This window comes from Rhinopithecus roxellana, chromosome 17, assembly GCF_007565055.1.
Source record: "Rhinopithecus roxellana isolate Shanxi Qingling chromosome 17, ASM756505v1, whole genome shotgun sequence".
NCBI classification, from domain to species: Eukaryota; Metazoa; Chordata; class Mammalia; order Primates; family Cercopithecidae; genus Rhinopithecus; species Rhinopithecus roxellana.
The window spans coordinates 81,013,955-81,040,711 of record NC_044565.1 but is presented as its reverse complement, the minus strand read 5'-3'; the positions used below and the strand labels follow the sequence as shown (position 1 = coordinate 81,040,711).

General features: G+C 39.6%; 2 protein-coding genes across 5 annotated transcripts in view; one reads left to right on the top strand and one right to left on the bottom strand.

The window, feature by feature from the left end:
* Nucleotides 1-1,077: 1,077 nt before the first annotated feature.
* Nucleotides 1,078-6,723, bottom strand: MORN2 (MORN repeat containing 2). Of its 4 annotated transcripts, none has more exons than XM_030921431.1 (5): nucleotides 6,489-6,687; nucleotides 3,514-3,564; nucleotides 3,033-3,139; nucleotides 2,166-2,302; nucleotides 1,078-1,337 (listed from the first exon to the last, which is right to left on the bottom strand). In XM_030921431.1, the coding sequence occupies exons 4-5, from the start codon at nucleotides 2,300-2,302 to the stop codon at nucleotides 1,235-1,237; spliced, it is 240 nt and encodes a 79-aa protein (XP_030777291.1). In that variant the 5' UTR covers nucleotides 3,033-3,139; nucleotides 3,514-3,564; nucleotides 6,489-6,687; the 3' UTR covers nucleotides 1,078-1,234. The 4 variants fall into 4 exon arrangements, with proteins under 4 accessions (XP_030777291.1, XP_010362441.1, XP_010362439.1 ...); XM_010364139.2 differs by having other exon boundaries at nucleotides 1,083-1,337; nucleotides 6,575-6,723; XM_010364137.2 differs by lacking the exon at nucleotides 3,514-3,564 and having other exon boundaries at nucleotides 1,083-1,337; nucleotides 6,575-6,698.
* Nucleotides 6,724-6,756: 33 nt separating this feature from the next.
* DHX57 (DExH-box helicase 57) overlaps nucleotides 6,757-26,757 on the top strand; it is a 76,336-nt gene continuing 56,335 nt past the window's right edge. Inside the window, exons 1-8 of the mRNA XM_030921430.1 lie at nucleotides 6,757-6,895; nucleotides 13,758-13,990; nucleotides 17,891-18,049; nucleotides 19,049-19,237; nucleotides 19,543-20,381; nucleotides 22,802-22,977; nucleotides 25,172-25,293; nucleotides 26,400-26,595. Of these exons, the coding sequence (XP_030777290.1) occupies nucleotides 13,764-13,990; nucleotides 17,891-18,049; nucleotides 19,049-19,237; nucleotides 19,543-20,381; nucleotides 22,802-22,977; nucleotides 25,172-25,293; nucleotides 26,400-26,595 (1,908 nt within the window). The 5' untranslated portion in view covers nucleotides 6,757-6,895; nucleotides 13,758-13,763. The remainder of the gene's footprint in view (nucleotides 6,896-13,757; nucleotides 13,991-17,890; nucleotides 18,050-19,048; nucleotides 19,238-19,542; nucleotides 20,382-22,801; nucleotides 22,978-25,171; nucleotides 25,294-26,399; nucleotides 26,596-26,757) is intronic.

Sequence of the window (26,757 nt, the reverse complement as noted above, 5' to 3'; positions counted from 1 at the left end):
TTAAAAGAGAAATCCTGTGATTTGTGACAACATGGATGAACCCTGAGGACATTATTCTAAGTGAAATAAGCCAGTCACAGAAAGACCAGTACTGTATGACTCCACTGTTAAGTATGTGGTATTTAAAACAGTCAAATTTGGCCATGTTGGGTGGCTCACGCCTGTAATCCCAGCACTTTGGGAGGCCAAGGCGGGTGGATCAGTTCGAGACCAGCCTGGCCAACATGGTGAAACCCCATCTCTACTGAAAATACAAAAATTAGCTGGGCATGTGGCACATGCCTGTAATCCCAACTACTCAGGAGGCTGAGGCAGGAGAATAGTTTGAACCTGGGAGGCGGAGGTTGCAGTGAGCCAAGATCGCGCTGTTGCACTTCAGCCTGGGCAACAAGAGTGAAACTCCATCTCAAAAATAAAATAGTCAAATTCGTAGTATCAAAGAGTAGAATAATGGTTACCAGGGGCTGGGGTAATAGGAAAACAAGAGGTAACTAATAAAAAGCCATGAAGTTTCAGTCAAGCAAGATGAATAAGCTCTAGAGATCTGCTATACAACATTGTACCTGTAGTCAACAATAATGTATTGTACACTTAAAATTGTGTTCATTATCCTTAGCAAACTAACACAGGAACAGAAAATCCCAAACACTGGGGCTACTTGAGGGTGGCGGTTTGGAGGAGGGAGAGGATCAGAAAAAATAACTATTGGATACTATGCTTAGTATCTGGGGGACAAAATAATCTGTACAACAAACCCCTGTGACATGAGTTTACCTGTATAACAAACCTGCACATGTATGCCTGAACCTAAAATAAAAGCTAGAAAATAATAAATAAATAAATAAAATGTATTATGGCCTTAAAAATTTTTTTTTCAAAGAGGGTGAATGTTGACCAGGACACACCAGCACAGACTAGAAAAAAAAAAAAAAAAGATGACAAAACTCAAACAGAGGATTGGAAATCAACTTTGCCAAGATTTGGATGATTCTGCCATAGTTATTATAATAAGTAGACTGAATTGAATCATGTAATTTATTTTAAACTAATTGTAAGACAGTGAAAATAAAGTTCAAAAAGACGTAAGGATGTGATGGTTTTATTGGGCAAACTTATAGGTATAGTGTGTGAAGTCATTTCAAATAACAGATTAAGTTGCTTTCCTTACAACTAAAAGCTTCAATTACTACATTTAAACTTTAATTTAACATTAAATCTACAATGTGAAGCACATCTACATGTGAAGTTTTAATCTCAGGTCTGGAGCAGCTGTAAAATGAAAGTTACCACTCCATTCTAGTCCTCGGACATCAGTATATTCCCCTTCACCTTCCACCCTGCAATAGTAGAAAATAAGTTTTTCATTAACAAAGACAAATAATTTACAGTCCAGATATAAGATCGTCTAGCATAATATATACTACGTCTGAAGCATTATATCTTTTAGTTTCAAGCTTTGCTTTTAAACCCAGCATCCTGCCTTCATATCCTACAAAAAAAAAAGAAAAAAGGTAAAGAAAAAACAAGTACTATTCCAAACAAATACAATCAATTATTTGGTGTCCAAGATTTTAGGATCACATAATCTAAGTTCATACAAAACCGAAACAATGAGTTAAAAAAATGAAAAGTTTACATTGGCTCTCTAGCTTAATTACTTCATTTATTCAACAAATATTTCTTGACCATCAATGATGTTTGAGGTGCTATGCCACTGTACCAGGCCTCCAACAATTTTTAGAAACTATATTATAAAAGAATATTTAGAATTAACTAAATATAGTATTTAAGCAGCTGGGCACAGTGATTCACGCCTGTATACTCAGCACTTTGGCAGGCCGAGGCATGCAGATCACTTGAGGTCAGGAGTTCTAGACCAGTCTGGCCAACATGGTGAAACTCCATTCCTACTGAAACTACAAAAATTAACTGGGTATGGTGGTGTGCACCTGTGGACCCAGCTACTTGAGTGGCTGAGGCAGGAGAATCGCTTGAACCCAGGAGGCAGAGGTTGCAGTGAGCTGAGATCACTCCACTGCACTCCATCCTGGATGACAGAGCGAGACTCTGTCTCAATAAATAAATAAATAAATAAGTATTTAAGCAAACGTACCAGAAAATAATCTTTCAGAACTGCAGTGATTTTTTCTTTATTTTAAGCTTACCTATTTTCATTAAAATTTCCAATATACTTTGCCCCAGTTGGGAATGTGTAAGTCCCCAGTCCATGAAACATATTATCCTTAAATTGTCCTTCATATACTGCTCCTGAAAAATGCTCAAGTCTTCCAAAACCATTCATCTGTTTGTAACAAAGGAAATTACCTTAGAAACTAATCTTTAGTTTCCCAAGAACCTTTCAAAAATGTACAAATATATGTCTATCATCTGCTAATTATTAATCAACTTTGTATTGTCCTTTATTTCCATAGTATAAAGACAACATTTTTATCATTTTCCTTCATCTGTGTCTATCTGTGAAGCCCACTAAATCAAATGTTCTGGATCTGGGGCATTTGAACATCAAGGGGTCCACGATGAAGATAATAGGGGTCCTCAAGATACCCTGAATGTATCAGAAATCTTAAAGGGCAACCAGTTTAGTTAGTTCAAGAAACCAGTACAAAGTAGTTGTTAATAATTCAAATTTGGATTCAAGCAGACCAGGGTATACTTTCCTGTTTTATCATTTACTAGATGGGCAAGAAACCTGAGCCTGATTTTCCTCATTTGTAAAATAGAGTATTAATGGTACCCAGCTCATGAGGGTGTTACGAGGATTAAATGAGAAAATTATGTAATGGATTCAGCTTTACTCAATGAATAGGAGATGAGAAAGATAATAACGATGATTAGCTCTCTGCAGTGAGTTTAATATTACTCATAAGTTAATACATGTTAATATGATCATTCGTTATTTTTATTATATAGTCTACTCATTATAGGAGTTTTTGATTAATGGTGAAATGCCTGGAATCATTAAACCCACAGGGTTATTTATCCACTGCCAGTATTAAAAACAACAACAATACCTTGTCATCTTTCCAGCTTCCTGTGTAGACAATCCCATTAGGAGTGGTATGAATACCTATTCCATTTCTCTCATAGATTCCAGAAGATGCTCTTGTACAGTCACCATCTAAACAAAGGAGAAATACTGAAGATTATAAATGAGAATAGTTATATCTGGGCCTAATCGCAACTACACCTCATGGGTTTCTTTGCCTCCCTAGCACTGAAACCAGTGAGACCAGAGGCGAGTAAATTCGTGGACATACAACATCTTGTAACAATTGAGACTCAAAGGCCAGGAAGATTGACAGATCCCATAGGTTTCCAAGGCTAGAGTTAACACTGGAGTTTTGATTTTAACATCTCTTTATCTATTAGGATTTCTGTTATCTTAGTTAATAAAGTTAATATCCTAATAGTTTTATAAAATTTAAGTCTCTTTTTTTATTCTTAAGCTATTTAATTTTCTGTACAGAAAAAGTAATTGCAGTGTATGCTTACCATACTTATCTCCATTTGGAAAGATAAAGCTGATCTTATACACTTGTGAAGCTGTTTTAAAAGATTTAAGAAGAATGACATAAGTTTACTTTTTTTTTGATAGAGGCAAGGTTTCACTATGTTGCCAAGGCCAGTCTCAAACTCCTGGGCTCAAGCTATCCTTCCACCTCAGCCTCCCAAAGTGCTGGGGTTGCAGATGTGAGCTACCACATCCAGCCAAATGTAAATATTCTTATGTCATAAGACCTATAACCAATGTGCTTTCAACACTATCCAAATGGACTTACTTCTCAAGATCACAGCATATCATGATTACTTGGTATTTCCATTGTCTAATGTAGGGTCCTGGGGAAATAAACAATTTTGCCTACATGATCTCCTTTAAAATTTATTTATTATGATAGCTTTATTAATATATAATTCACACACCATAAAATCTACCTTTAAAAGATACAATTTGATGTTTTTTAGTAGATTCAGAGTTGTGCAACTATCATCACAATCTAATTTTAGAATATTTTCATCATCCCAGAAAGAAACTCTGTACCCATGAGCAGTTACCCATTACAATTCCCCTCAAACACCCGTCACCCCACAACCCCAAACCCCTGGCAACCACTAATCTACTTTCTGCCTCAGGGATTTGCCTATTCTGGACATTTCCTATAAACGAAATCATACAATATGCGGTCCTTTATGTCTGGCTCTTTTCACTTAATGTTTCCAAAGTTCATCCATGTTGTATTGTGTATCAGTACTTCATTCCTTTTTATAGCCAAGTATATTGTATAAATATGGTGTACAGAAATAGCATATTTTGTTTATTCATTCATCAGTTCATGGACATTTAGGTTGTTTCCAGTTTGGGGCCATTATGAATAATACTGCTATAAACATTGATGTAAAATTTTAAAACATACAGCTTCCTAGGAGTAAAAAAAAAAAAAAATTGGTGTATAAATTTTTGTGTGGATATGTTTTTATTTCTCTTTGGTAGCCCATATGATTTACTGATTGTCCCACAGAGGTAAGGCGGAGTGAGGAATCTTTAAATTGACAGTAGGAAGAAATGGAAAATAAAGATAGCAAGTGGGGAAGGGCTGGTAGGTCCACACAGAATGAGAATGGTATGGAGACCAAGAGAAAAAGGAAGAAAGAGGACCACAAGACTGAGGGGGACTCTGGGTCTCAGATCCCTGGACATTTAGTGGACTAAAACATTAGAAACTGTATTTTCCGATACTGAAGAAAACTTATGTAGAGAGGGTATGCAGGCATATCCTCTGTGGCCCATCCTTCAGAATCACGTGAGACGCTTCTAAGTTTCTTCTCTCTACCCCACATCTACTGAATCAGAGTTTTTATGGGTGGGGCAAGGGAATTTAAAAATTAATTTAGGTGCCAGTTGAGAAAGGCTAGAGGTTCATCCCCTCTGAGGAAACAGAATTAACACAATAGGTAGAGGACTTAAACTGTAATATCCTCAGAGAGAAAGGGAGAGTATTAGTATCTTTGAAATAGGAACATGTGATTATAAAAAACAAAGAACAATTAGCAATCCAGGAAATGAATAATAGGTGAAATAAAACTTCTTAGGAGGGATGAATAGCAGAATAGATACAGTTGAAAACAAATCAGTGAACTGGAACATTAGGTTGAAAAATGTGCTTAGAAAGTAGCACAAAGTGCGAGTGAGATGGCTGGAAAAAACATTTTTTTAATTAAAAAAAGCAAGTAGCACGAGAAATTTTAAAATAATGGAAAGCGGATCCAAAATGCTACTGTCAGTCTAATAAGAATTCCAGAGGGAAAGAATAAGAGATATTTGAATAAATACCCCAAATTTTCTCAGAACTGAAGAAAATGACTGCTTGGACTACAAATGGGAACTAAGCAAAATCCCACACCTAGACAGGTTACAGTAAAATTTCATGACATAAAGACCAAAAGCCGCCAGGCGCGGTGGCTCAAGCCTGTAATCCCAGCACTTTGGGAGGCCAAGACGGGCGGATCACGAGGTCAGGAGATCGAGACCATCCTGGCTAACACAGTGAAACCCCGTCTCTACTAAAAAATACAGAAAACTAGCCGGGCGAGGTGGCGGGCGCCTGTAGTCCCAGCTACTCGGGAGGCTGAGGCAGGAGAATGGCGTAAACACGGGAGGCGGAGCTTGCAGTGAGCTGAGATCCGGCCACTGCACTCCAGCCTGGGCGACAGAGCGAAACTCCGTCTCAAAAAAAAAAAAAAAAAAAGACCAAAAGCCAGTTAGGCTAGTTAAAAACAAGCAAACAAAAACCACATTACCTACAATAAACTACAAAGGACTGACATTAGCAACAGTGGATTCTAAAAAAAAAAAAAAAAAATGGCACTTAGCCCAGTGTCTAAACTCTGTAAATATTAGCTATTGTTTTCTTGTAGCCCTAGGTCAGGTATGGGCTCTCCCACAAAGCCTTTCTTCAACCTCAGACTCCTTCAGGAGCCCCCACAGCACTCTGGGCCTATTCCTACTGTCGTACTTAGGGTTCTATCAAAATCATGCCTTTGTACCGGGATCCCCTATCCCACCCAGTTCCTCCAGCCCACGAATGGCGGATTAGTCAAATCTCTTCTCACCCTACTGTCCGACTCTGTGTTTAGTACTAATAGTAACAGAACGTCTAGTGAATGAAGGGCACTTCGGAAGTAATCGTTAAATGCCTATGAAGCAGAGCATTAAACGTAATCATATCAGAAACTGGACTGTTTTCAATTGCCGCTAAAATGTTCTACATTCGAAACTTGGGAATGTCAGAGCTAGAGGGAACCTCACAGAGACCGCCCGGCACCATAGCGGAAACTGAGGCCCAGGGAGGTTGGCACGCGCCTCGGGTGTCTCAACAGCGACAGATCAGAGCTAGATTCCCAGACCAAGGGTTCCCCCGTGCCCCTCGGCTAGACGGTTAGGAAATATGTCACACCCCTACAGGAATTACCGGAGGCCAAGCAAGTTCTGTCTCCACGCTAGTTCGACTTAAAGGAGCCCTTCTCTGCCCGGGTCGTTGGGAGGATGGGCACTCACTTGGCCGAGAGGTGTTAGAGAGATCTTCCAAACTCTGCGACTCCCCCTGGGCGGCCAGCTCTGCAGCCGGGAGAGTACTAGGCGCTAGGACAGCTCCAGGTGCGACTTGGTTGCTGGGGCGACCGGGCACCTCTCACCCGGAAGCGAATACGCGAGGGGCTGAAGCTGAGCCAATCAGAAGGCGCCGGGGCTGTGCCGCTGCAGCTGGGCCACAGGGCTGCTCCGAGTGAGAACCGTGAGGGTGGCCAAGCCCTGTGGGGACCTCTGACCCTTGGGCAACACCTCCCGACAGCTGGCTCGGGACCCAACTCTGCGAGCCAGGTACGTCTTCCACTTCTGCGGACAAGTGATGCGCGTTGTACGCACGGTCTGCGCGTCGCCCTGTTTGTCAGTGTGTCTGCCGCCTCCTGCTCCAGGAGTGGTCGGGATCTGAGGAGCATCGCGGCCCAGTGTTTCATCCTGTCTGCCTGGGGCCGGTGAATCTGGACCAACAGGATCTCAGGCCCCGGGACCGGACCAAGGCGGAGCTCTGCCGCTGAGGTTGTGCACGCTGAAACTGCAGTGCGGGGGCGGTGGGGCCGGGGGACGAGGCGTGAAATTCAGGCTTGGAGCAGGCTAAGGGGTTGATTGAAGGGGTCAGGCTCCGTTCCCTGTCTCTGTCTGTGTGGCTTTTTTGGGGAGAAGGGTGGGGACGATGTCAGTTCGAAAAAGGATACGAGATCTGGATATCTGTATGGAGCTGGTTATATTGTTGGATCAGTCAGAGATCTGCCTGGGAGGAGAGTAGTGTGTAGTCACTTTTCAGTGCCTTGGCTGTCAAACAAAGAATACTCTTACAGCCAGACTTAGGTCCCTGTATCCATGGTGAAGAAAGATAGTTGGAATCTTCCCGGGCTAGACGGAATAGATAGTGGAATGTAACCACGTGGATTATACAACCTAATTCCTATTGCCTGGAAAACTCTGGGAGAGTGGTATTGGATACCATTACAGTCAGCAAATCTTCGTTTAAAATTTTGAGCGCATATCTCAGATCTACTTGTAAAAGTAACATTTTCTGGATTGTTGTGAGACAACTTGTTTTGAATCAGAGTAAGTATCCTCTTGCTTTTTCCTAATGTTTCTCAGTACACAAATTTACCTGGGATGCATGGTTTTTGAGAGGAAGTTCTAATCTGTCTGTTTGATTTATTTCCTTTCCGTAAATTTTAGAAATCATAGATAATTACTGATGCACAACCTTACAGAATTCAGTTTGACCTGTTATTTTTCTTGCCTGTTAAAATTTTAATGACTCTACATTTTTGTGAGTAAAGTTGACATTTGAACAACATGGTTTTGAACTACACGGGCCCACTTATGGGTGGATTTTTTCCAACCCAACACAGATTGAAAATACAGTATTTCAACTAGGCACAGTGGCTCATGCCGGTAATCCCAGCACCTTGGGAGGCCAAGGTGAGAGGACTGCTTGAGCTCAGGAGTACGAGACCAGCTTGGGCAACAAAGCGAAACCTCATCTCTACTAAAAAACTTTTAAAGTAGCTCGGTGTGGTGGTGCGTCTGTGGTCCCAGCTATTCAGGAGGCTGAGGCAGGAGGATTGCTTGAGCCCAGGATATCGAGGCTGCAATAAGCTGTGATCGTACCACTGCACTGCAGCCTGGGTGATAGAGCAAGATCCAGTCTCAAAAAAAAAAGAAAGAAAGAAAGAAAGAGAGAGAGAGAGAGAGAGAGGGAGGGAGGGAGGGAGGGAGGGAGGAGGAAGGAAGGAAGGAAGGAAGGAAGGAAGGAAGGAAGGAAGGAAGGAAGGAAGGAAAGAAGAAAAGACAGTATTCCTGGAATGCAAAACACACATACAGAGGGCTGGCTTTTCCTGTATGCAAATTCTACAGGGCTGACTGGAGGACTTGAGTATCCGTGGATTTTGGTATACATGGGGTTCTGGAACCAATCCCCTGTGTATACTGAGGGATGACTATTTCAGGGCTCATTCTCTCAGTTTCTTCCGGATGTCCTTTAAAACGTGATCTCAAAGAGGCCTTACCCAACCACTCTATCTAAAATAACTGCCTCAAGGTTTTTTTCTCGATAACACTTAAGTAATAATATATATCTATTTGTTTAATGTCTGTCTTACCCTCTAGAAGGTAAGCTTCATGAAGCAGAAATTTTGTCTTCTTTGCTGTTATATCCTCAGGATCTGGCACATAATAAGTACTCAATAAATATTTGTGGAAAGAATAAATAGATGAATAAATCTCCATTCCCACATAAGTCATTTTTTCAACCTTCAGTCATTCATTCCACAAATAGATATTGAATTCCTACCATATGCTAGACACTGTGTTAAGGGTACAGTGGTAATCAAAATAGACATCGTCTTGTTTTCAAAGAGCTTTCTGGGAGTAGAAAGGAGAGACAAACTTAAACACTGAATACATATGTATAATCATCAAGAATTTTGAAGAAAGGAATACTTAGGAAGACCTAGTTTAATATCCACATATTTGTGAGTTTCCCAAATTTTTTCTAGCTTTTGATTTCTAATTCCATTTTGGTTGGAGAATATAGTTCATATTCTTTCTTTCTTTTTAAATTTATTGAGGTTTATGGCTGAGCAAGGTGGCTCACACCTGTAATGCCTGCACTTTGGAATGCCAAGGTGGGCGGATCACCTGAAGTCAGGAATTTGAGACCAGCCTGACCAACATGGTGAAGCACCATCTCTATTAAAAATACAAAAATTAGCCAGGGAGCATGGTGGCGGGTGCCTGTAGTCCCAGCTACTTGAGAGGCTGAGGCAGGAGAATCGCTTGAACCTGAGAGGCAGAGGTTGCAGTGAGCCAAGATTGCGCTATTAGCACTCCAGCCTGGGCGACAGAGCAAGACTCCATCTTAAAAAAAAAAAAGAAATGTATTTTTTTTCCAGGATAGACCACGCTTTTATCACCTAGCATGGTCTATCCTGGAAAATGTTTCATGTGTACTTGAGAAGTGTGAATATTTGTCTATAGACACCTATTTAGGTCTAGTTGGTTTAGAGTGTTGTTCAAGTCTTTTATTTCCTTGTTCATCCTCTGTCTAGTTGTTCTACCATTATTAAAAGTGAGGTACTGAAGTCTCCTACTATTATTATTGAATTGTCTAATTCTCCCTTCATTTCTGTCAGTTGTTGCTTTGTGTATTTTGGTGCCTTATTATTAGGTACATATGTGTTTTTAATTGTTATCTTTTCCTGACAGATTAACCTTTTGTCATTAAGAAATATCCCTATCTCTAGTAACATTTTTTGCTTTCAAGTCTATTTTGTCAGATATTAACATAGCCACTCCACCTTTCTTGTGGTTGCTGTTTGCAAGATCATCTTTTTCCATCCTTTTACTTTTCATTTATTGTGTCTTTGAATTTAAAGTGCCTATCCTGCAGACAGCATATATTTGGATCCTGTTTTTTAATCCAGTCTGACAGTCTCTGTCTTTTGATGGGACTGCTTTATTCTCTCACATTTATTTTTATTATCTGTATACTGGGAATTACATCTAATTCTAGTCTACTTTTGGACGTCTGTATGTCTCAATGTCTATTTTTTCCTCTGTTCTTACTTTATGCTTTCATTTGCATTTAGTCATTAAGTGAATATTTTCTAATGTAATATTTTTGTGATTGCTTTGGGGTTTATGAACAGCTTCAGATTTATACTAGCTTAATTCCAGCAATATTGCTATGGTTTGAATGTTTACCCCCAAAGTTCATGTGTTAGACATTTAATTTCCTATGCAACAGTATTAGGAGATGGGGCCTAATAACACGTAATTCAATCATGAGGGCAGAGCCCTTATTAACGGATTAATGTCACTAGCATGGGAGTGGGTTAGTTATAGCAAGAATGAGTAATTATAAAATAAGTCTGGCTGCTGGTGCCTCTCTCTGTATCATGCCCACTTCTGCCTTCCATCTTCCACCATGAGATGATACTCAACAGATGCCATTGTCATGCTCTTGGACTTCCCAGCCTCCATTAGCATAAGCCAAATAAACTTCTATTGTTTATAAATTACCTAGTCTGTGGCATTCTGTTGTAGCAGAAAACAGACTAAGACAGATATATAGAAGTATTACTTTTATATAGCTCTATTCCCTTCCTCCCTTTTATAGTATTGTTATACATATTATATCTATTAATGTTATATACCCAACTATACTTATTAGAAGTATTACTTTACTGTCTGTAGTCATTTTCTCAGCACAGTACAATTATGCTCCCACCAATCTTCTTTGTGCTGTTATTGGCAAATATATTACATACATATTACCTTCCTGTAGGTTACAGGCCCAACATTATATCATATACATCTTATTTTATATAATTGCTTTTTAAAATCATTTCAGAGGGAAGAAGAAACAATACATTTATACTGGTTTTCAAATAAATAAATGCCCAATATAAATGTGGATTTTTAAAAATACTTACACAATTACCTTTACTCTTTGTTTTTTCATGTAGATTTAAATTACCATCCAGGGACACTTGCTTCAACTTGAAGAATTGTTAGTATTTCTTGTGAGGCGAGTCTATTGGCAACAAATTCTCTCAGTTTTGTTTGTCTGAGAAAGTTTTCATTTTACCTTCATTTTTGAAAGATAGCTTTTTTTGGTTAACTATTTATTCTTCTTTCTTTTTTTCTTTTCTTTTTTTTTTTTTTTTTTTTGAGACAGAGTCTCACTGTGTCACCCAGGCTGGAGTGCAGTGGCACGATCTCAGCTCACTGCATCTTCCGCCTCCCAGGTTCAAGCGATTCTCCTATGTCAGCCTCCCGAGTAGCTGGGACTACAGGTGCGTGCCACCACGCTCAGCTAATCTTTTGTATTTTTAGTAGAGATGGGGTTTCACTGTGTTAGCCAGGATGGTCTCAATCTCCTGACCTCGTGATCTGCCCACCTCAGCCTCCCACAGTGCTGGGATTACAGGCGTGAGCCACTGTGCCCAGCCCTATTTTTTTCTTTGAGTACTTTAAATATATATGTCATTACCTTCTGCCCTCCATTGTTTCTGTGGAGAAATCAGTCATTAATTTTATTGGGGTTCCCCTTGTAAGTGATAAGTTGTTTTTCTCTTACTCCTTTCATGATTTTCTCCTTGTCTTTTGACCTTCAACATTTTTGTTGCAACTTATCTATTTTGTGGATCTCTGTGTTTATTTTCTAATAGTTGGAGGACATTGAGCTTCCTGCATGTAGAGGTTATTGATTTTCAATAAATCAGAGAAGTTTTCTACCATTATTTCTTTGAATATTTTTTCTGCTCTTTTCTTTCTTTCCTTTCCTTCTGGTATTCTAATTATGTGTGTATGATACCCTTGATGGTGTCCCACATTTTTCCAAGGCTCTGTTCACTTTTCTTCATTTATCATTATCTCTGTTTTCAGCTTGCATAATCAATGTCAGTCTGTCTTCAAGTTCATCAGTTCTTTCTCTTGCTAGTTCATGTTTATGGAGCTTCTCTAGTGAATTTTTAATTTCAATTATTATACTTTTCAACTCCAGAATTCCCATTTGGTTCTTTTTAATATATATAATTTTTTATCTCTTTATTGATGTTCTCAATTTGATATGACATTGTCATCAGACCTTCCTTTACTGCTTTAATTGTGCATTCCTTTATTTCTGTGAACATACTTACAATGACTATTTTGAAATTCTTTTCTGTTAAATCTGACATCTGATCTCACTCATAGACAGTTTGTGCTTTTTCTCCCCAGTGTATGGGTCATACTTAAGCGTTTCTTTGCATGCCTTGTGACTTTTTGTTGTTAACCGGGCATTTTAGATAACACACTGTAACAACTCTGGGTACTGATTCTCCCCTTTCGGGGGCTTCTTATTGTTATTTGCTGGTTTACTTTTTAGTGACTGGCTAGAATATTTTAGTGAAGTCTATTTCCCTCCCACGATTTTAAGCCTCTGTTGTTGCTCCTCTGGGAGGCACGGCTTTGGGTATGCCCATGGTTGAGTGCTCAATTGTTTTCAACAATGCTCTGGAGAGTAAATTCCTTTACAAACTAATCCAACCAAATTATGGCTTCTGTGAAGCAATAGTTTCTGAGATCCCGGTTTAATACTTGTTCTAATCCCAAAAAGGAACTTCCTAGTGGTCTTATTCCTTGGTTTGCTTCCTGCAAACTAGTTGGCCAACAGTCTAAACTGTATCTTCATTTAATCCTGTAATCTCCCTTTCCCCGCAACCTCACTATTCTTGAAAGCACCTTTAAGTTTGAACTTCTCCACACTCCATTGTAAATGGAGTCGGTCCTTTGGAAAAAGATTAGGAGCTATCTGTTTTATGGCCTACTTCCCTTTTGCCCTTGGCAGAATCTCTGAGCCCAAGCTGTGTTCCTGATAGAGCGTATATACATTTAAATTTTGTCAAAACATATATTAAATGCATGGAAACTTCTCAACTGGATTTTTTAAATCCTATACTAGGCCAGGTGTGGTGGCTCACACCTGTAATCCCAGCACTTTGGGATGCTGAGGTGCACGGATCACTTGAGGTCAGGAGTTTGAGACCAGCCTGACCAACATGGTGAAACCCCGTCTCTACTAAAAATACAAATATTAGCTGGGCATGGTGGCAGGCAGCTGTAGTCCCAGCTACTCCAGAGGCTGAGGCAGGAGAATTGCTTGAACCCAGGAGGCGGAGGTTGCACTGAACAGAGATCGTGCCACTGCACTCCAGCCTGGGTGACAGAGCGAGACTGCATCTCTAAATAAATAAATAAATAAATAAATAAAACTCTAAATTAGACCTAACCAAATGAGAATCTAGGATTAAAGCCTAGACATGTGTGTTTGACACTTCTCCATGTGTTTATGGTGTATATCTTTAGTTAAGAAATCTGTGTCAGAGACATTCACTAAATATTAGTCCTGAGGTAGAAGTGCTTATAAATCTTTTGTGAAGATTTATCCACACTACCCCTAAACTGGCTGGCTCTTTTTATTTTGTAGTTTTAAAATGTTTTCACTGGAACAGATTCAGAATCCTGCTCCAAGATCAGCTCTTTTTACATGTGCATTTTCCTTCGTTTCTTTAAAGTAGCCTATATTCATAAGTTTGGCAAACAAACGATTATCATACCTATCTGGTTTTATGATGTCTACATTAATTTTTTTCTCTTACAGGTGAAAATGAGTTCTTCAGTAAGAAGAAAAGGCAAGCCAGGCAAAGGAGGTGGAAAAGGGTCTTCTAGAGGAGGAAGAGGAGGCAGGAGCCACGCCAGTAAATCTCATGGGAGTGGTAGTGGTGGCAGTGGCGGTGGTGGTGGTGGAGGTGGCGGCAACAGAAAGGCCTCCAGTAGAATATGGGATGATGGAGATGACTTTTGCATCTTCAGTGAATCAAGGCGCCCTTCCAGGTCATTATAACTCTTTGAATGTTTAAATATGGAAATGGTATCAACCCCTAATGTATGGGACAACGAATGGCTGAGAAGGGAAAAAAAGTCAAGTAATTCTGGTCAAATTAATTGTCTTCCTCTTTGTAACCCATTTCTGAAGGCATGATGGGAAATAACAGCTTTTGTGTGTATGTAGGTTGCATGACGCTGTGAATTGAGTGTAATACTGCTATTATACCCAGTGTTACTCTGATAGTAAATATAGAAATAGTGTGAGGAAAATTATTTTAAGTATTCCTTAGGCATCATAGATTGATGTTAAAATGATGATGTTAACATTGAACATGGCCAGGCACAATGGCTCACGCCTGTAATCCCAGCACTTTGGGAGTCCCAGGTGGGTAGATCTCTTGAGGTCAGGAGTTTGAGACCGGCCTGGCCAATAGGGTGAAATCCCATCTCTACTAAAATACAAAAATCAACCATGCATGGTGGTGGTCAGTTGTAATCCCAGCTACTAGGGAGGCTGAGGCAGAAGAATTGCTTGAACTTGGGAGCAGAAGTTGCAGTGAGCTGAGATCACACCACTGCCCTCCAGCCTGGGTGACAGAGTGAGACTCCATCTCAAGAAACAAACATTGAACATCCTAAAGTGCAACATGACTGTACTGTGTCTTTCTAGTTGATAAGCTGTGTGTTTTCCAGCCAAATCAGCCATCATCTGATGGTGTTACATGTGGTGACCAGTAACAGATGTCTTATCTAGGCTTCTCTCCTGTTCAACTTTTAACTAATGAATAAATTATGGGAATTCTAGTAATTCTAATGAGTAATAAAAGTAAACATTTTGCTATTGCATGTTATACAGTATAAATACAATTAGGCATCACTTATTGACAGAGATGTGTTCTGAAAAATGCATTGTTAGGTGATTTCATTGTTGTTCAAACATCATAGAATGTACTTACACAACCCCAGATGGTGCAACTTACAACACACCTGGGCTATATGATGTACCAATTGCTCCTAGACTACAAATCTATACAGCATGTTGCTGTACTAAATATGCAATTATAACACAATGGTAAGTATTTGTGTATGTAAACATGTCTAGTTATAGAAAAGATATAGTAAAAATAGAGTATAAAAGATTAAAAATGGTACCTATATAGGGCACTTACCGTGAATGGGAGTTGCAGGATTGGAATTTGCTCTGGGTGAGTCAGTGAGGGAGTGGTGAGTGAATGTGAAGGCCTAGGATATTACTGTACACTACTATAGACTTTATAAATAGCAAGCAGCATAGTCTCTCTATGTTGCCCAGGCTGGTCTCGAACTCCTGGGCTCAAGCGAGTCTTCTGCCTTGGCCTCCCATAGTGTTGAAGGTGAGCCACAGTTGGTGTGACCACTATGCCTAGCCAAGAACCTAACTTCTGAGTTAGCTGCAGCTCCATAGTTTTTCAAAACATGTGGACATTATACATTATTGGAGTCCATAGGTGTTCATTCATTCAGTAAGTATTTACTGAATGCACCAGGCACTGTTTTCTGTTTTAGGGACTTCGAATTGCAGCAGGGAGTAAAATATTGTCCTTATCTAGATAGAATGGGATTTGAGATAGAAAAGACATAAACAAATGTATAACATTACCCGGTGGCACATGCTATGGAGAGAAATAAAGGAGTGTAACAGGGATATAAAATACCAAAATAGAATTACTATTTTATGTAGAAAGCCCCCCTAATAAGGTAGATAGCCCCCAATAAGATATCATGTGAAGAGAGGCAAGAAGTAAGTAAAGGAATAAGCTGTGAATTTCTGAGTATAGAATATTCAAGGCAGAGGGAATAGCAATTTCTTAAGGCAGGAATGTGCTTGGAAGGTTTAGGAAACAGCAAAAAACACAGGGCTGGGGTGGCCTCAGGAAACTTACAATCATGCCGAAAGAGGAAGCAAACGCATCCTTCTTTACAAGGTGGCAGGAGAGAAAAGAATGAGAGCCAAGTGAAGGGGGACGCCCCTTATAAAACCATCAGATCTCGTGAGAAGTTACTGAGAATAGTATGTTCACGAGAATAGTATGGGGGAGACTGCCTCCATGATTCAACTGTCTCCCACTGGTTCCCTCCCATGACATGGGGATTATGGGAACTGCAATTGAAGATGAGATTTGACTTGCAGCCAAACCACTATCAACCCTATAAAGAATGTACAGTTATTATGTATCAATTAAAAATTTTAATTAAAAAATAAAACCAAGAGAAAGTATGAAAAACAAAGGGGATTGAGAAGGAGCTGCCAATGAAGTAGGAAACTAAGAGAGTGGTTTTTGGAAGCCAAGGGACAAAGGTGTTTTAAAGGAGAGTAGTCAATAAGATTGAATTGTATGCTTAAAGAGGGTACACATTTGTGGAAAAATGCTTCTGGCAGGTCAAGGAAAATGTGCACTGAGAATTGTCCACTGGATTTGGCAATGTGGATATCATAGTTAACCTTGACAAGAGCTGTATTAGCATAGGAAATACTGATTGGGTTGTGTTTGAGAGAGAAGAGGAAAGAAAATGGAGACAGAGACAATGATTTTGATAACCTAAATGAGAAGCTTTACTATAAGGGAGCTAGAGGGAGGAGAGATGGGGCAGTAGCTGTAGGGAGATGTGCACTCAAGGGAGGAGTTGGCTTGGTTTAATTTTTTTTTAAGAGGGTAGACATTATAGTATGTCTGTATGCTGATGGGAATGATCCAAAGAAGAATGAAAAACCAATGATGTAGAAAGGAGGATAAGTGTTGGAATGATTTCCTTGAGGAGATTAAAGAAATGGCATATAGTTTACAAATAGAAAGACTGACTTTAAGATAAAGGATGGTTCGCCCTTAATAACAGGAAGGAAGGCAAGTCACAGGGGTGTACAAATAAATGGTGGTTAAGATAGGAACATGTGAAACTCGCAACTCCCCCTCATTTTTACTGATCATTTCCTCATGATCAGACAAATCATAAAAGATTATATATGCTGTGTAATTTTTTTATTTCTTTTTTTTTTTTTAAGTAGGGTCTTGCTATATTGCCCAGGCTGGTCTTGAACTCCTGGGGCTTAAGCAATCCTACCACTTCAGCCTCTTAAAGTGCTGGAATTACAGGTGTGAGCCACTGCCCCGGCCTTTTTTTTTTTTTTTTTTTTAATAATCAGAAATAAAGATAATTGGGTATTTTAGAAATAGGACCTAATATTCACAAGGAAGAATGAAACTCAGTGGTTTTCAGATTTTAATGCAGAATGAAATGAAATGCTCTTTGTGTGTAGCTTATTTCTTTTCAGAGCCCTATAGTGCAGAGGAAACCATCATTAGCATTGCTTTTTCCCAGGGATTCTTGAGTTAGTGAAGCCAGAATTAATGATTAAGAATCCGGTAAGTTTTTTTTTTTAGACGGAGTCTCGCTGTGTCTCTCAGGCTGTAGTGCAGTGGTGCAATCTTGGCTTACTGCAACCTTCACCTCCGAGTTCAAGTGATTCTCCTGCCTCAGCCTCCTGAGTAGCTAGGATTATAGGCACGCACCACCATGCCCAGATAATTTTTGTGTTTTTAGTAGAGACAGGGTTTCGCCATGTTGGCCAGGCTGGTCTCAAACTCCTGACCTCAGGTGATCCAGCAGCCTCGGCCTCCCAAAGTGCTAGGATTACAGGCGTGAGCCACTGTGCCTGGCCAAGAATCTGATAAGGTTTTTTTCCAGCAGTTTTGATGTAATGAAGTCTGGCAAATACTATAGAAAGTGGAGAATCTCCTCACATTCATTGTCATCTTTTGTAAGATACTTGACAATCCAGTTTGTATTGTGTATTTGGGGACCCTGAGGAGAGTGTAAAAGTTCTGATCGCAGATAATGTGTGTAATTTTGCTCTTTTGTCCTCTATAGACCTAGCAACAATAACATAAGCAAAGGAGAGGCACGCCCAAAATGGAAACCCAAAGCCAAAGTACCCCTTCAGACGCTACATATGACTTCTGAGAATCAAGAGAAAGTGAAAGCTCTTCTCCGAGACCTGCAAGAGCAAGATGCTGATGCTGGATCTGAGTAAATTGTTTTATTTGAATAAACTATTATAGTAAGGAAAACATACTGGCAGTGGGAAGGTCCTGTGCATCTTTGGAATGCTGTGTCAGTACTGATTCTATTGTGGCCATATAATTAGTTGAAAGTGAGTCAAGAGAAATACAAGAGTAATTATTCAGCAACAATTTTAGAGTGAGTTTGTTTTGCAGCATCCATGGGATTGCCTTTTTATCTTTATTTTTTTCCAGGGCAGTGCTCATATGGATTCAGTAACTGATTTATCTGTAATCTTCCAGATAAACCCTTGTAATGAACAAGCAGAAGTAGTGTTCAAGGAGCAAATATTGACTTGGTCAGGTGCGGTCTCAGGATTTGCTTATCATGACCATCTGCGTAAGAGAAAGCTTTTATTCTTAAATCTTAGTCGCTCTTTTGTTTTGGATTTCAGTTGAAGGAGTTAATTCCTTCTTTCCATTTACCAGAATTAATTAGTGGCCAGTCATGAACAGCTCATTTTCCATCCTATCTACAAATCTCTTATCTGAGATTTAGAAAAGGAGATTATGTAGCAAAACGAACAATTAGGGATAGTTATTTTTATGAATGAGAAGACAGAGGATAGCCGAGGTTTCTGTGATTAAGAACATAGGCTCTGGAATCTGTCTGCCTTTGGTAAAAATCTCTATTTGCTCCTTAATGTGTAACCTAGGCAGTTACTAATCCTCTCTGAGTTTTAGTTGATCATCTTAAAAAAAAAAAAGGACATTCCAATATTACTTGGTACAGTTATTGGGAAGATTAAAGGAGTTAGTTCATATAAAGCACTTAACACAGTACCTGGCATTTAATAAATGACTGCTAAATGTTAATTGCCAAGGTATAAATTAATAGTTCAATATAAGATTAAATCAGCAACTGAAGAGTAGTCAGGATCCTATTAATTAAATTCTTAGACCTTTGCTAAATTTTTCTTTGAAGTAGAAAGTAATATCTAATGTATGAAAATGTTGCCTTTGCTAGAAGAGGCATTTCTGGGGAGGAGGAAGATGATGAGCCTGATTGCTGTAACGATGAGCGGTACTGGCCAGCTGGACAGGAACCTTCCCTCGTTCCCGACTTGGATCCTTTGGAATATGCTGGCTTAGCCCCAGTGGAGCCTCATGTTCCAGAATTTACAGTCTCCCCATTTGCAGTGCAAAAACTTTCCAGGTGATTGCTTTAATCATTTTTAGGAGTTGGGAAAGAATTCAAGGAAACCGAAATCATATAAACCCACTACCCCTCTTTGTGTACTTTCCTATTTTGTGGGTTCCAGCAAAGCCTGCTAGGCCGAATATTCTATCTTATCAGATGGGGTCATTCAGGAGGGCTTATTGTTATCAGGGTTGCTTTTTCAAAATACAAGCCCTGCCTGTGTATAGTCATAACTTCACATAAGCATATTTAAATGAATTTTACTGTAATGGTGTGATACTGCTTTTTGTGTCATTTTTGTCATGTTTTGCCCTTGACAGGTATGGTTTCAATATTGAACGCTGTCAAGCAGTCCTGAGGATGTGTGATGGAGATGTGGGAGCATCACTAGAGCATCTCCTTACCCAGTGTTTTTCAGAGACATTTGGAGAGAGGATGAAGATCTCTGAGGCAGTCAACCAGATAAGCTTGGATGAGTGTATGGAACAGCAACAGGAAGAGGCGTTTGCTCTCAAGTCCATCTGTGGAGAAAAATTTATAGAAAGAATTCAGAACAGAGTCTGGACCATTGGATTAGAACTGGAGTATTTGACAAGTAGATTCCGCAAATCCAAGCCAAAAGAAAGTACCAAAAATGTACAAGAAAATTCACTTGAAATCTGTAAATTTTACCTCAAAGGAAATTGTAAATTTGGATCAAAATGCAAATTCAAACATGAAGTGCCCCCAAATCAAATTGTTGGAAGAATAGAAAGAAGTGTAGACGATTCTCATCTTAATGCTAATGAAGATGGATCTTTTTTATATGAACTTGAAATTCGATTTTCTAAAGACCACAAATATCCCTACCAAGCTCCCCTCATAGCATTTTATTCCACCAATGAGAACCTACCTCTGGCTTGTCGTTTACATATTTCTGAGTTTCTTTATGACAAGGCCTTGACATTTGCAGAAACTTCGGAACCTGTCGTATATTCTTTGATAACCCTTTTAGAGGAAGAATCGGAAATAATCAAGTTACTGACGAATACCCATCACAAGTATAGTGTCCCTCCCGTGAACTTTCTGCCAGTACCCTCTAGGACCAGGATAAATAATCCTGCCTGTCATAAACCAGTGATTCCAAATAATTCTTTTGTTTCTAATCAAATTCCAGAAGGTATGTAAGGCATTGATCTTGTGGAGGGAGGCATTCAGAATTATGGGTTTAGAAGTCAAAGCTTTTAAAGCTGGTCCAGGATGGCTTAGTGATCTTGAACAAACTGAACAAGCCATTCAGTCCCATGGGCAAAAGGGAATGAGAATTCCCTGAACTGTAATTGTGTCCAACTTTAATTGTAAGGCTCAATTGTGTTGCTTAAGGCCCAGTTGCGTTGCTGTGGATGGGCTTCCTGAGTTGAAGTTTGTTGTGATGTGTGTTTATTTTAACCATATAAAATCTGAGGCTTGGAAGGACCTTAAGGTACCTTCTCAGAAAATCTATTTTATTTAATTCATTTGGTTTTCATATGATTACTTCTTATATTATATACTGAATTACTTTCAAATGAAATTTTAGAGATATTTTGCTTTCTATACCACTATCCGTACCCTCCTGCTTTTGGTATACTAGATCCCCAGAATTCATTAGGGATAGCTCTATGAATCCCTAAATCCTCAAATACTTGTGCAGGCTTCTAGCCTAGTTTAGATCCAGGTTTACTGGGCAGATTCTTTTTATGTTTTTGAGATGGAGTTTCGCTCTTGTCCCCCGGGCTGGAGTGCAGTGGTGCAATCTCAGCTCACTGCAACCTCTGCCCTCCGGGTTCAAGTGATTCTCCTGCCTCAGCTTCCTGAGTAGCTGGGATTACAAGTGCCCACCACCACGCCTGGCTAACTTCTATTTTTAGTAGATACAGAGTTTCACCATGTTGGCCAGGCTGGTCTCGAACTCCTGACCTCAGGTGATCCACCTGCCTCAGCCTCCCAGTGCTGGGATTACAGGCATGAGCCACCACACATGGCCTACTGTGCAGATTCTTACACCACAAGGAAGCCCCTTTCAAAGAATTCTCTGCTGGGTGTGGTGGCTCACGCCTGTAATCCCAGCACTTTGGGAGGCTGAGGTGAGAGGATTGCTTGAGCCCAGGAGTTTGAGACCAGCCTGGGCAGCATAGCGAGACCCCATCTCTACAAAATATATATATTTTCTTAGCTAGTCAGCCATGGTCATGCACTCTGTCCCAGGTACTCAAGAGGCTGATGTTGGGGGATCACTTCAGCCTGGGAAGTAGAGGCTGCAGTGAGCCATTGCACTTCAGTCTTGGAGACAGAGTGAGACTCTATGTCTTAAAAAGAAAAAAAAAGAAGGAAAGAAGGAAGGAGAGGAAGGAGAGGGAGGGAGAGAGAGAGAGAGAGAAAGAGAAAAAGAAAGAAAAAGAAAGAAAGAAAGGAAAGAGAAAGAAAGGAAAGAAAGAGGGAAAGAAAGAAAGAAAAGAAAGAGGGAAAGAAAGAAAGAAAAGAAAGAGGGAAAGAAAGGGAGGGAAGGAGGGAGGGAGGGAGGGATGAAGGAAGGGGGGGAGGGAGGGAAGGAAGGGAAGGAAGGATCCTCTTTTATTTGTTGCTATCTATCTTTCTTCCAGAGAAACAAAAGAAACATAAGAGTCCTTGGGTAAACTTCAATGAGTAGAGAATAGTGATGCTGTGCTGAGATGTGGCGGCTGGTCAGTTAGCCGGGTTCACTCACTAACCACCCATCCCACTCCCAGATGCCAGCTTCTAGCGCATGGGATTCAAATATGTTCCTTGGGAAATGACAATTATGTGCCATGGCCTTTTTTTGTAAAATAGTAGTTTTATTGAGACATAATTTATATACCATAAGATTCACTCTTTTAAAGTATACAGTTCAATGTTTTTTGGATTTTTACAGAGTTGTGCAACAATGACCACCTTTTAATCCCTGGACGTTATCATCACCGCCAAAAGAAACCCTGTACCCATGTACCCATAACAGTCTCTCCTCATTTACCCCTTCCCTCAGCCTCTGGCAATCACAAATCTGCTGTCTATCTCTATGGGTTTGCCTACTCTGGACATGTCATAGAAATGGAATTATACAATATGCAGCTTTTTGAGATGGGCTTCTTTCACTTAGCATAATGTGTTCAAGGTTCATCCATGTCCTAGCACATATCAGTACAGCATTCCTTTTTATTAGTGAGTACTATTCTGTTATGTGGACATACCACATTTTGTTCATCGATTCATCATTTGATAGACATTTGGGTTGTTTTATGTTGTAGGATTTGGGGACACTTGCAAATAGTTGAAACATTCACTGCTAATTATGTTCATGTTACTTTGTTTTTAATTTGATTTAAAAATAACCACTTATGCTTGATAAAAGTTTACTTGAGGATGCATTTTAAGTTCTTTGGCAATAGAAGTACTGGAAGTGAATGAACTTACTTTATTCAAGTTTTAACTTTTTCTCCATTTTGACTTTTTGTTTGACTTGATACTCTGTTAGACAGCGACTTTCCCATTTTGTTAAAGAAAGGGCTCTGTATTGAAACGTTTTCTTTTCTTTCCTTCAAGTTGAAAAAGAATCAGAATCTGAGGAGTCAGATGAGGATGAAGGTCCTGCACCTGTTCTAGTAGAGAATGAAAGCTATGTGAACCTTAAGAAAAAGATTTCCAAAAGATATGACTGGCAGGCAAAGTCAGTACATGCTGAAAATGGTAAAATCTGCAAGCAGTTCCGAATGAAACAGGTAGGGTATGCTGAGAGAATGAGTGGCATTGCCTCCCTAATATCTGGATGATGGGATTATGAATTAGGAAGCTTTGGCTACCCTCCCTAATATTCTTTTGGTTCTTTTTCTCCCTGAGTGGTCAAAATTTCTACAGGCCACAGCAAACTTAAGTGCATATGCTAGATGGTTTTGGAAAATCCTATAGCAGACACACACATATATGCCAAATAGTCTCAGAATCATGTGCCTTTGGTACTGAGATGGACAATCTGGTATGTAAAAGGAATATCAATACTGTGGTTTAATGGCTGGGCGCGGTGGCTGACACCTGTAATCCCAGCAGTTTGGGAGGCCGAGGTAGGCAGATCACCTGAGGTCAGGAATTCAAGACCACCCTGGCCAACGTGGCAAAACTCCGTCTCTACTAAAAATACAAAAATTAGCCAGGTGTGGTGACAGGTGCCTGTAATCCCAGCCACTTGGGAGGCTGAGGCACAAGAATCACTTGAACCTGGGTGGTGGAGATTCCAGTGAGCTGAGATTGCACCACTGCACTCCAGCCGGGCAACAGAGCAAGACTCCGTCTCAAAAAAAAAAAAAAAAAAAAAAAAAACGAAACAAAAACAAATACTGTGGGGTTAGAGCCGGGTAGGCATGGTAACACATGCCTGTAGTCTCGGCTACTTGGAAGGCTGAGGCAGGAGGAGACAATGCCAGCCTGGAAAACATAATGAGACCCTGTCTCTAAAAACAAAACAATACAAATACTGCGATTTACATTAGAAAAAATTAATATATAAAAGGAGAAGGATAAGGAAGGACTTTTACCCTGTTTCAAAGACTCAAAGGATAAATAGTGTGCCCAAGGTCACATAGCTAGTAAGTGGTTTAGCCAATTCTGTTTCTAAAGTCTATTTTGTTTTTACCCCATTCACATGAAGATTATTTTAATAGAATTCGTAAGTGAACCCTGAGGGCAAAGTTAGAGGTAGGGCAGAGGCAAGTTGCTTAACCAATATAGGAATTGGATTAAATGCTCTCTAAGGGCGCTTCCAGTTCTAAAGTTCTGTCAGTCTGATTTTTGACACCATATAACACCATCACATATGTAGTGCAATACCCATAGAACATCACAATGTATATAAATTGCACTGTAGATGATAGAAACAAAAAATGAGATATTCAATTTGATCAGTGTGCTAAGTTTATGATAAAATTATATGTAGGAAATGGCATGTTCCTGTAAAGTTATTACAGTATTCAAAAGTACAGCCAGAGTTGTAATAAACAAGGCAATGTTTATAGCATTGGCCATTAAATATGAAATTGATTTATATAGTTGTAGTGACTACCCAAAAATAACGCTTTAGTGAGTGCTTTTCTATTATTGATTTACGTAAAAATCTGATGTTGTTTAGAGCTATGCTGTCTGATATGGTAACCCCTACCCATGTTTGGCTGTTTATATTAATTAATTAAAATTAAAAATTCAGTTCCTCAGTAACACTGTTCTTCGCATTTCAAGTGCTCAATAACCACATGTGGCCAGGGATTGCTGTATTGGACAGCACAGGTATAGAACATTTCCATCAACACAGAAAGTTCCATTGGACAGTGTTGGTATAGAGACTCTTGCTGGGAAGAACTGGATATGTGCTAAGCAAGAGGGCTTTATTTCACTCAGAAAATCTTTCAGTTTATTCAGATGTTGGAAAACTATTTAATGTATAGATTCCATAGCTCATTCTGACTGATTCTCTGAGCAGCGTTCTGAATAAAGTCCCCTACATCCAATCCCAACAAATCCAACAAAGGCCAGGAGTGCAAGACCATCCTGGGAAACATAACAAGACTCGGTCTCTGTAACTAAAAAAAAAACAAAAACAAAAACAAAAACTGTAATCCCAGCATTTTGGAAGACCAAGGCAGGTAGATTACTTGAGCACAGGAGTTTGAGGCCAGCCTGGGCAACATGGTGAAATCCTGTCTCTACAAAAAAATACAAAAAGCCGGGTATGGTGGCACACACCTGTAGTCCCAGCTACTTGGGAGCCTGAGGCAGGAGGATCACTAGCGCCTGGAGTGGAGATTGGAGTGAGCCATGATTGTACCACTGCACTCCAGCCTGGCGACACAGTGAGACCCTGTCTCAAATGAAAAAAAGAAAAAAAAGAGAAGTAACCCAATGATGTCTTATCTTTGATTTTATTAGGCTTCCAGACAGTTCCAGTCCATTCTGCAAGAGAGACAATCACTCCCTGCTTGGGAAGAAAGAGAAACCATTCTTAACTTACTGCGTAAGCACCAGGTGGTTGTCATAAGTGGTATGACTGGGTAAGAATGCAGTTTATTCATTGGCAGCTTTCATCTATAAATATTATATGCACCCTGGTTACCATAACCAGTTCAACTTGTTAAAAACTGTAACTGGATTTATAGACATTATATACCTCTGCCTTGAGACATAAGGCAAAAAAATCCAGCTGAAGACTTTTAACAAGGCTCATGTTTAAATTTAAAGGATAGTTCTAGAACATTTAGCTTGAAAGCTTTTTATCTTCTAAATTTATTCTGATTTCCTGTCACCCAGGCTGGAGTGCAGTGGCATGATCTCGGCTCACTGCAACCTCTGCCTCCCGGGTTCAAGTGATTCTCATGCCTCAGCCATCCGAGTAGCTGTGATGACAGGTGCACCACTATGGTGCACCACCATACCCAGCTAATTTTTTTGTGTTTTTAGTAGAGGGGGGGTTTTACCATGTTGGCCAGGCTGGTCTCGAACTCCTGGCCTCAAGTGATCCACCTGCCTTAGTCTCCTGAAGTGCTGGGATTACAAGTGTGAGTCACCACGCCCAGCCTTTATTTTTCTTTTAAAAACAACTTAATTATGGTGCATTATTTTTCCTGTTTTACATCCTCCTATTTAGCAGGGACAAATTTGCAGACTTTATTTAGTTATTTATTCAAAAGTATACAATTTAATAATTACATTTGTGTCTGGACTCAGTGATATGGTAACAATTCGTATCATCTAGTTTATCTTTTTAACCTCAGCCTAATCATAGCCAAATTAATACATATCAAAGGGAAAAACATAAAATATTTTGATAATCATAAGCTAATACTCCTTTTCTTTAGGGTTCATGGGTAGAGTTTACATTCCTAGAAGCATTTACAGACCTTAATCTAATGTCTGTTCAATAGTCCCAATTTTACAAATGTTACTAAACTATTATTTGATTGTCCTTTTGATTGGAGTGCAAATTCCTAGAATTTCTCACCTCTAGGTAATAAGTCAGGAGGTTGTTTTAGAAAATACCTGAATCTGAACAATTTGTGTTCTAATTAGCTTTATCACTTTCCTCATTCCGTATGATTGCTTCTTTAGTTAACTAGCCCTTGAAAACTTCATTTTAGGACTTATTTGTTTTAATATACAGATGTGGGAAAACCACACAGATTCCACAGTTTATTCTGGATGATTCTCTGAATGGACCACCTGAAAAGGTGGCCAACATCATCTGTACCCAACCCCGACGAATCTCTGCAATCTCTGTTGCTGAACGCGTTGCTAAAGAAAGAGCAGAGAGGGTGGGTCTGACCGTGGGATACCAGATTCGGTTAGAAAGTGTCAAGGTTTGTATGCTCTGCTTATTTCCTGGTAACAGAAATTTACGATTTTTAGGTATAAAGAGTTCTGGGGGTTAGGAGATTCATGGGCAATTTGGGATATATACTTTCAGGCTATTTTTAAATTAATGATCACCTTCGGTAGGGGTGAAGTCCTTTTAGAAATAT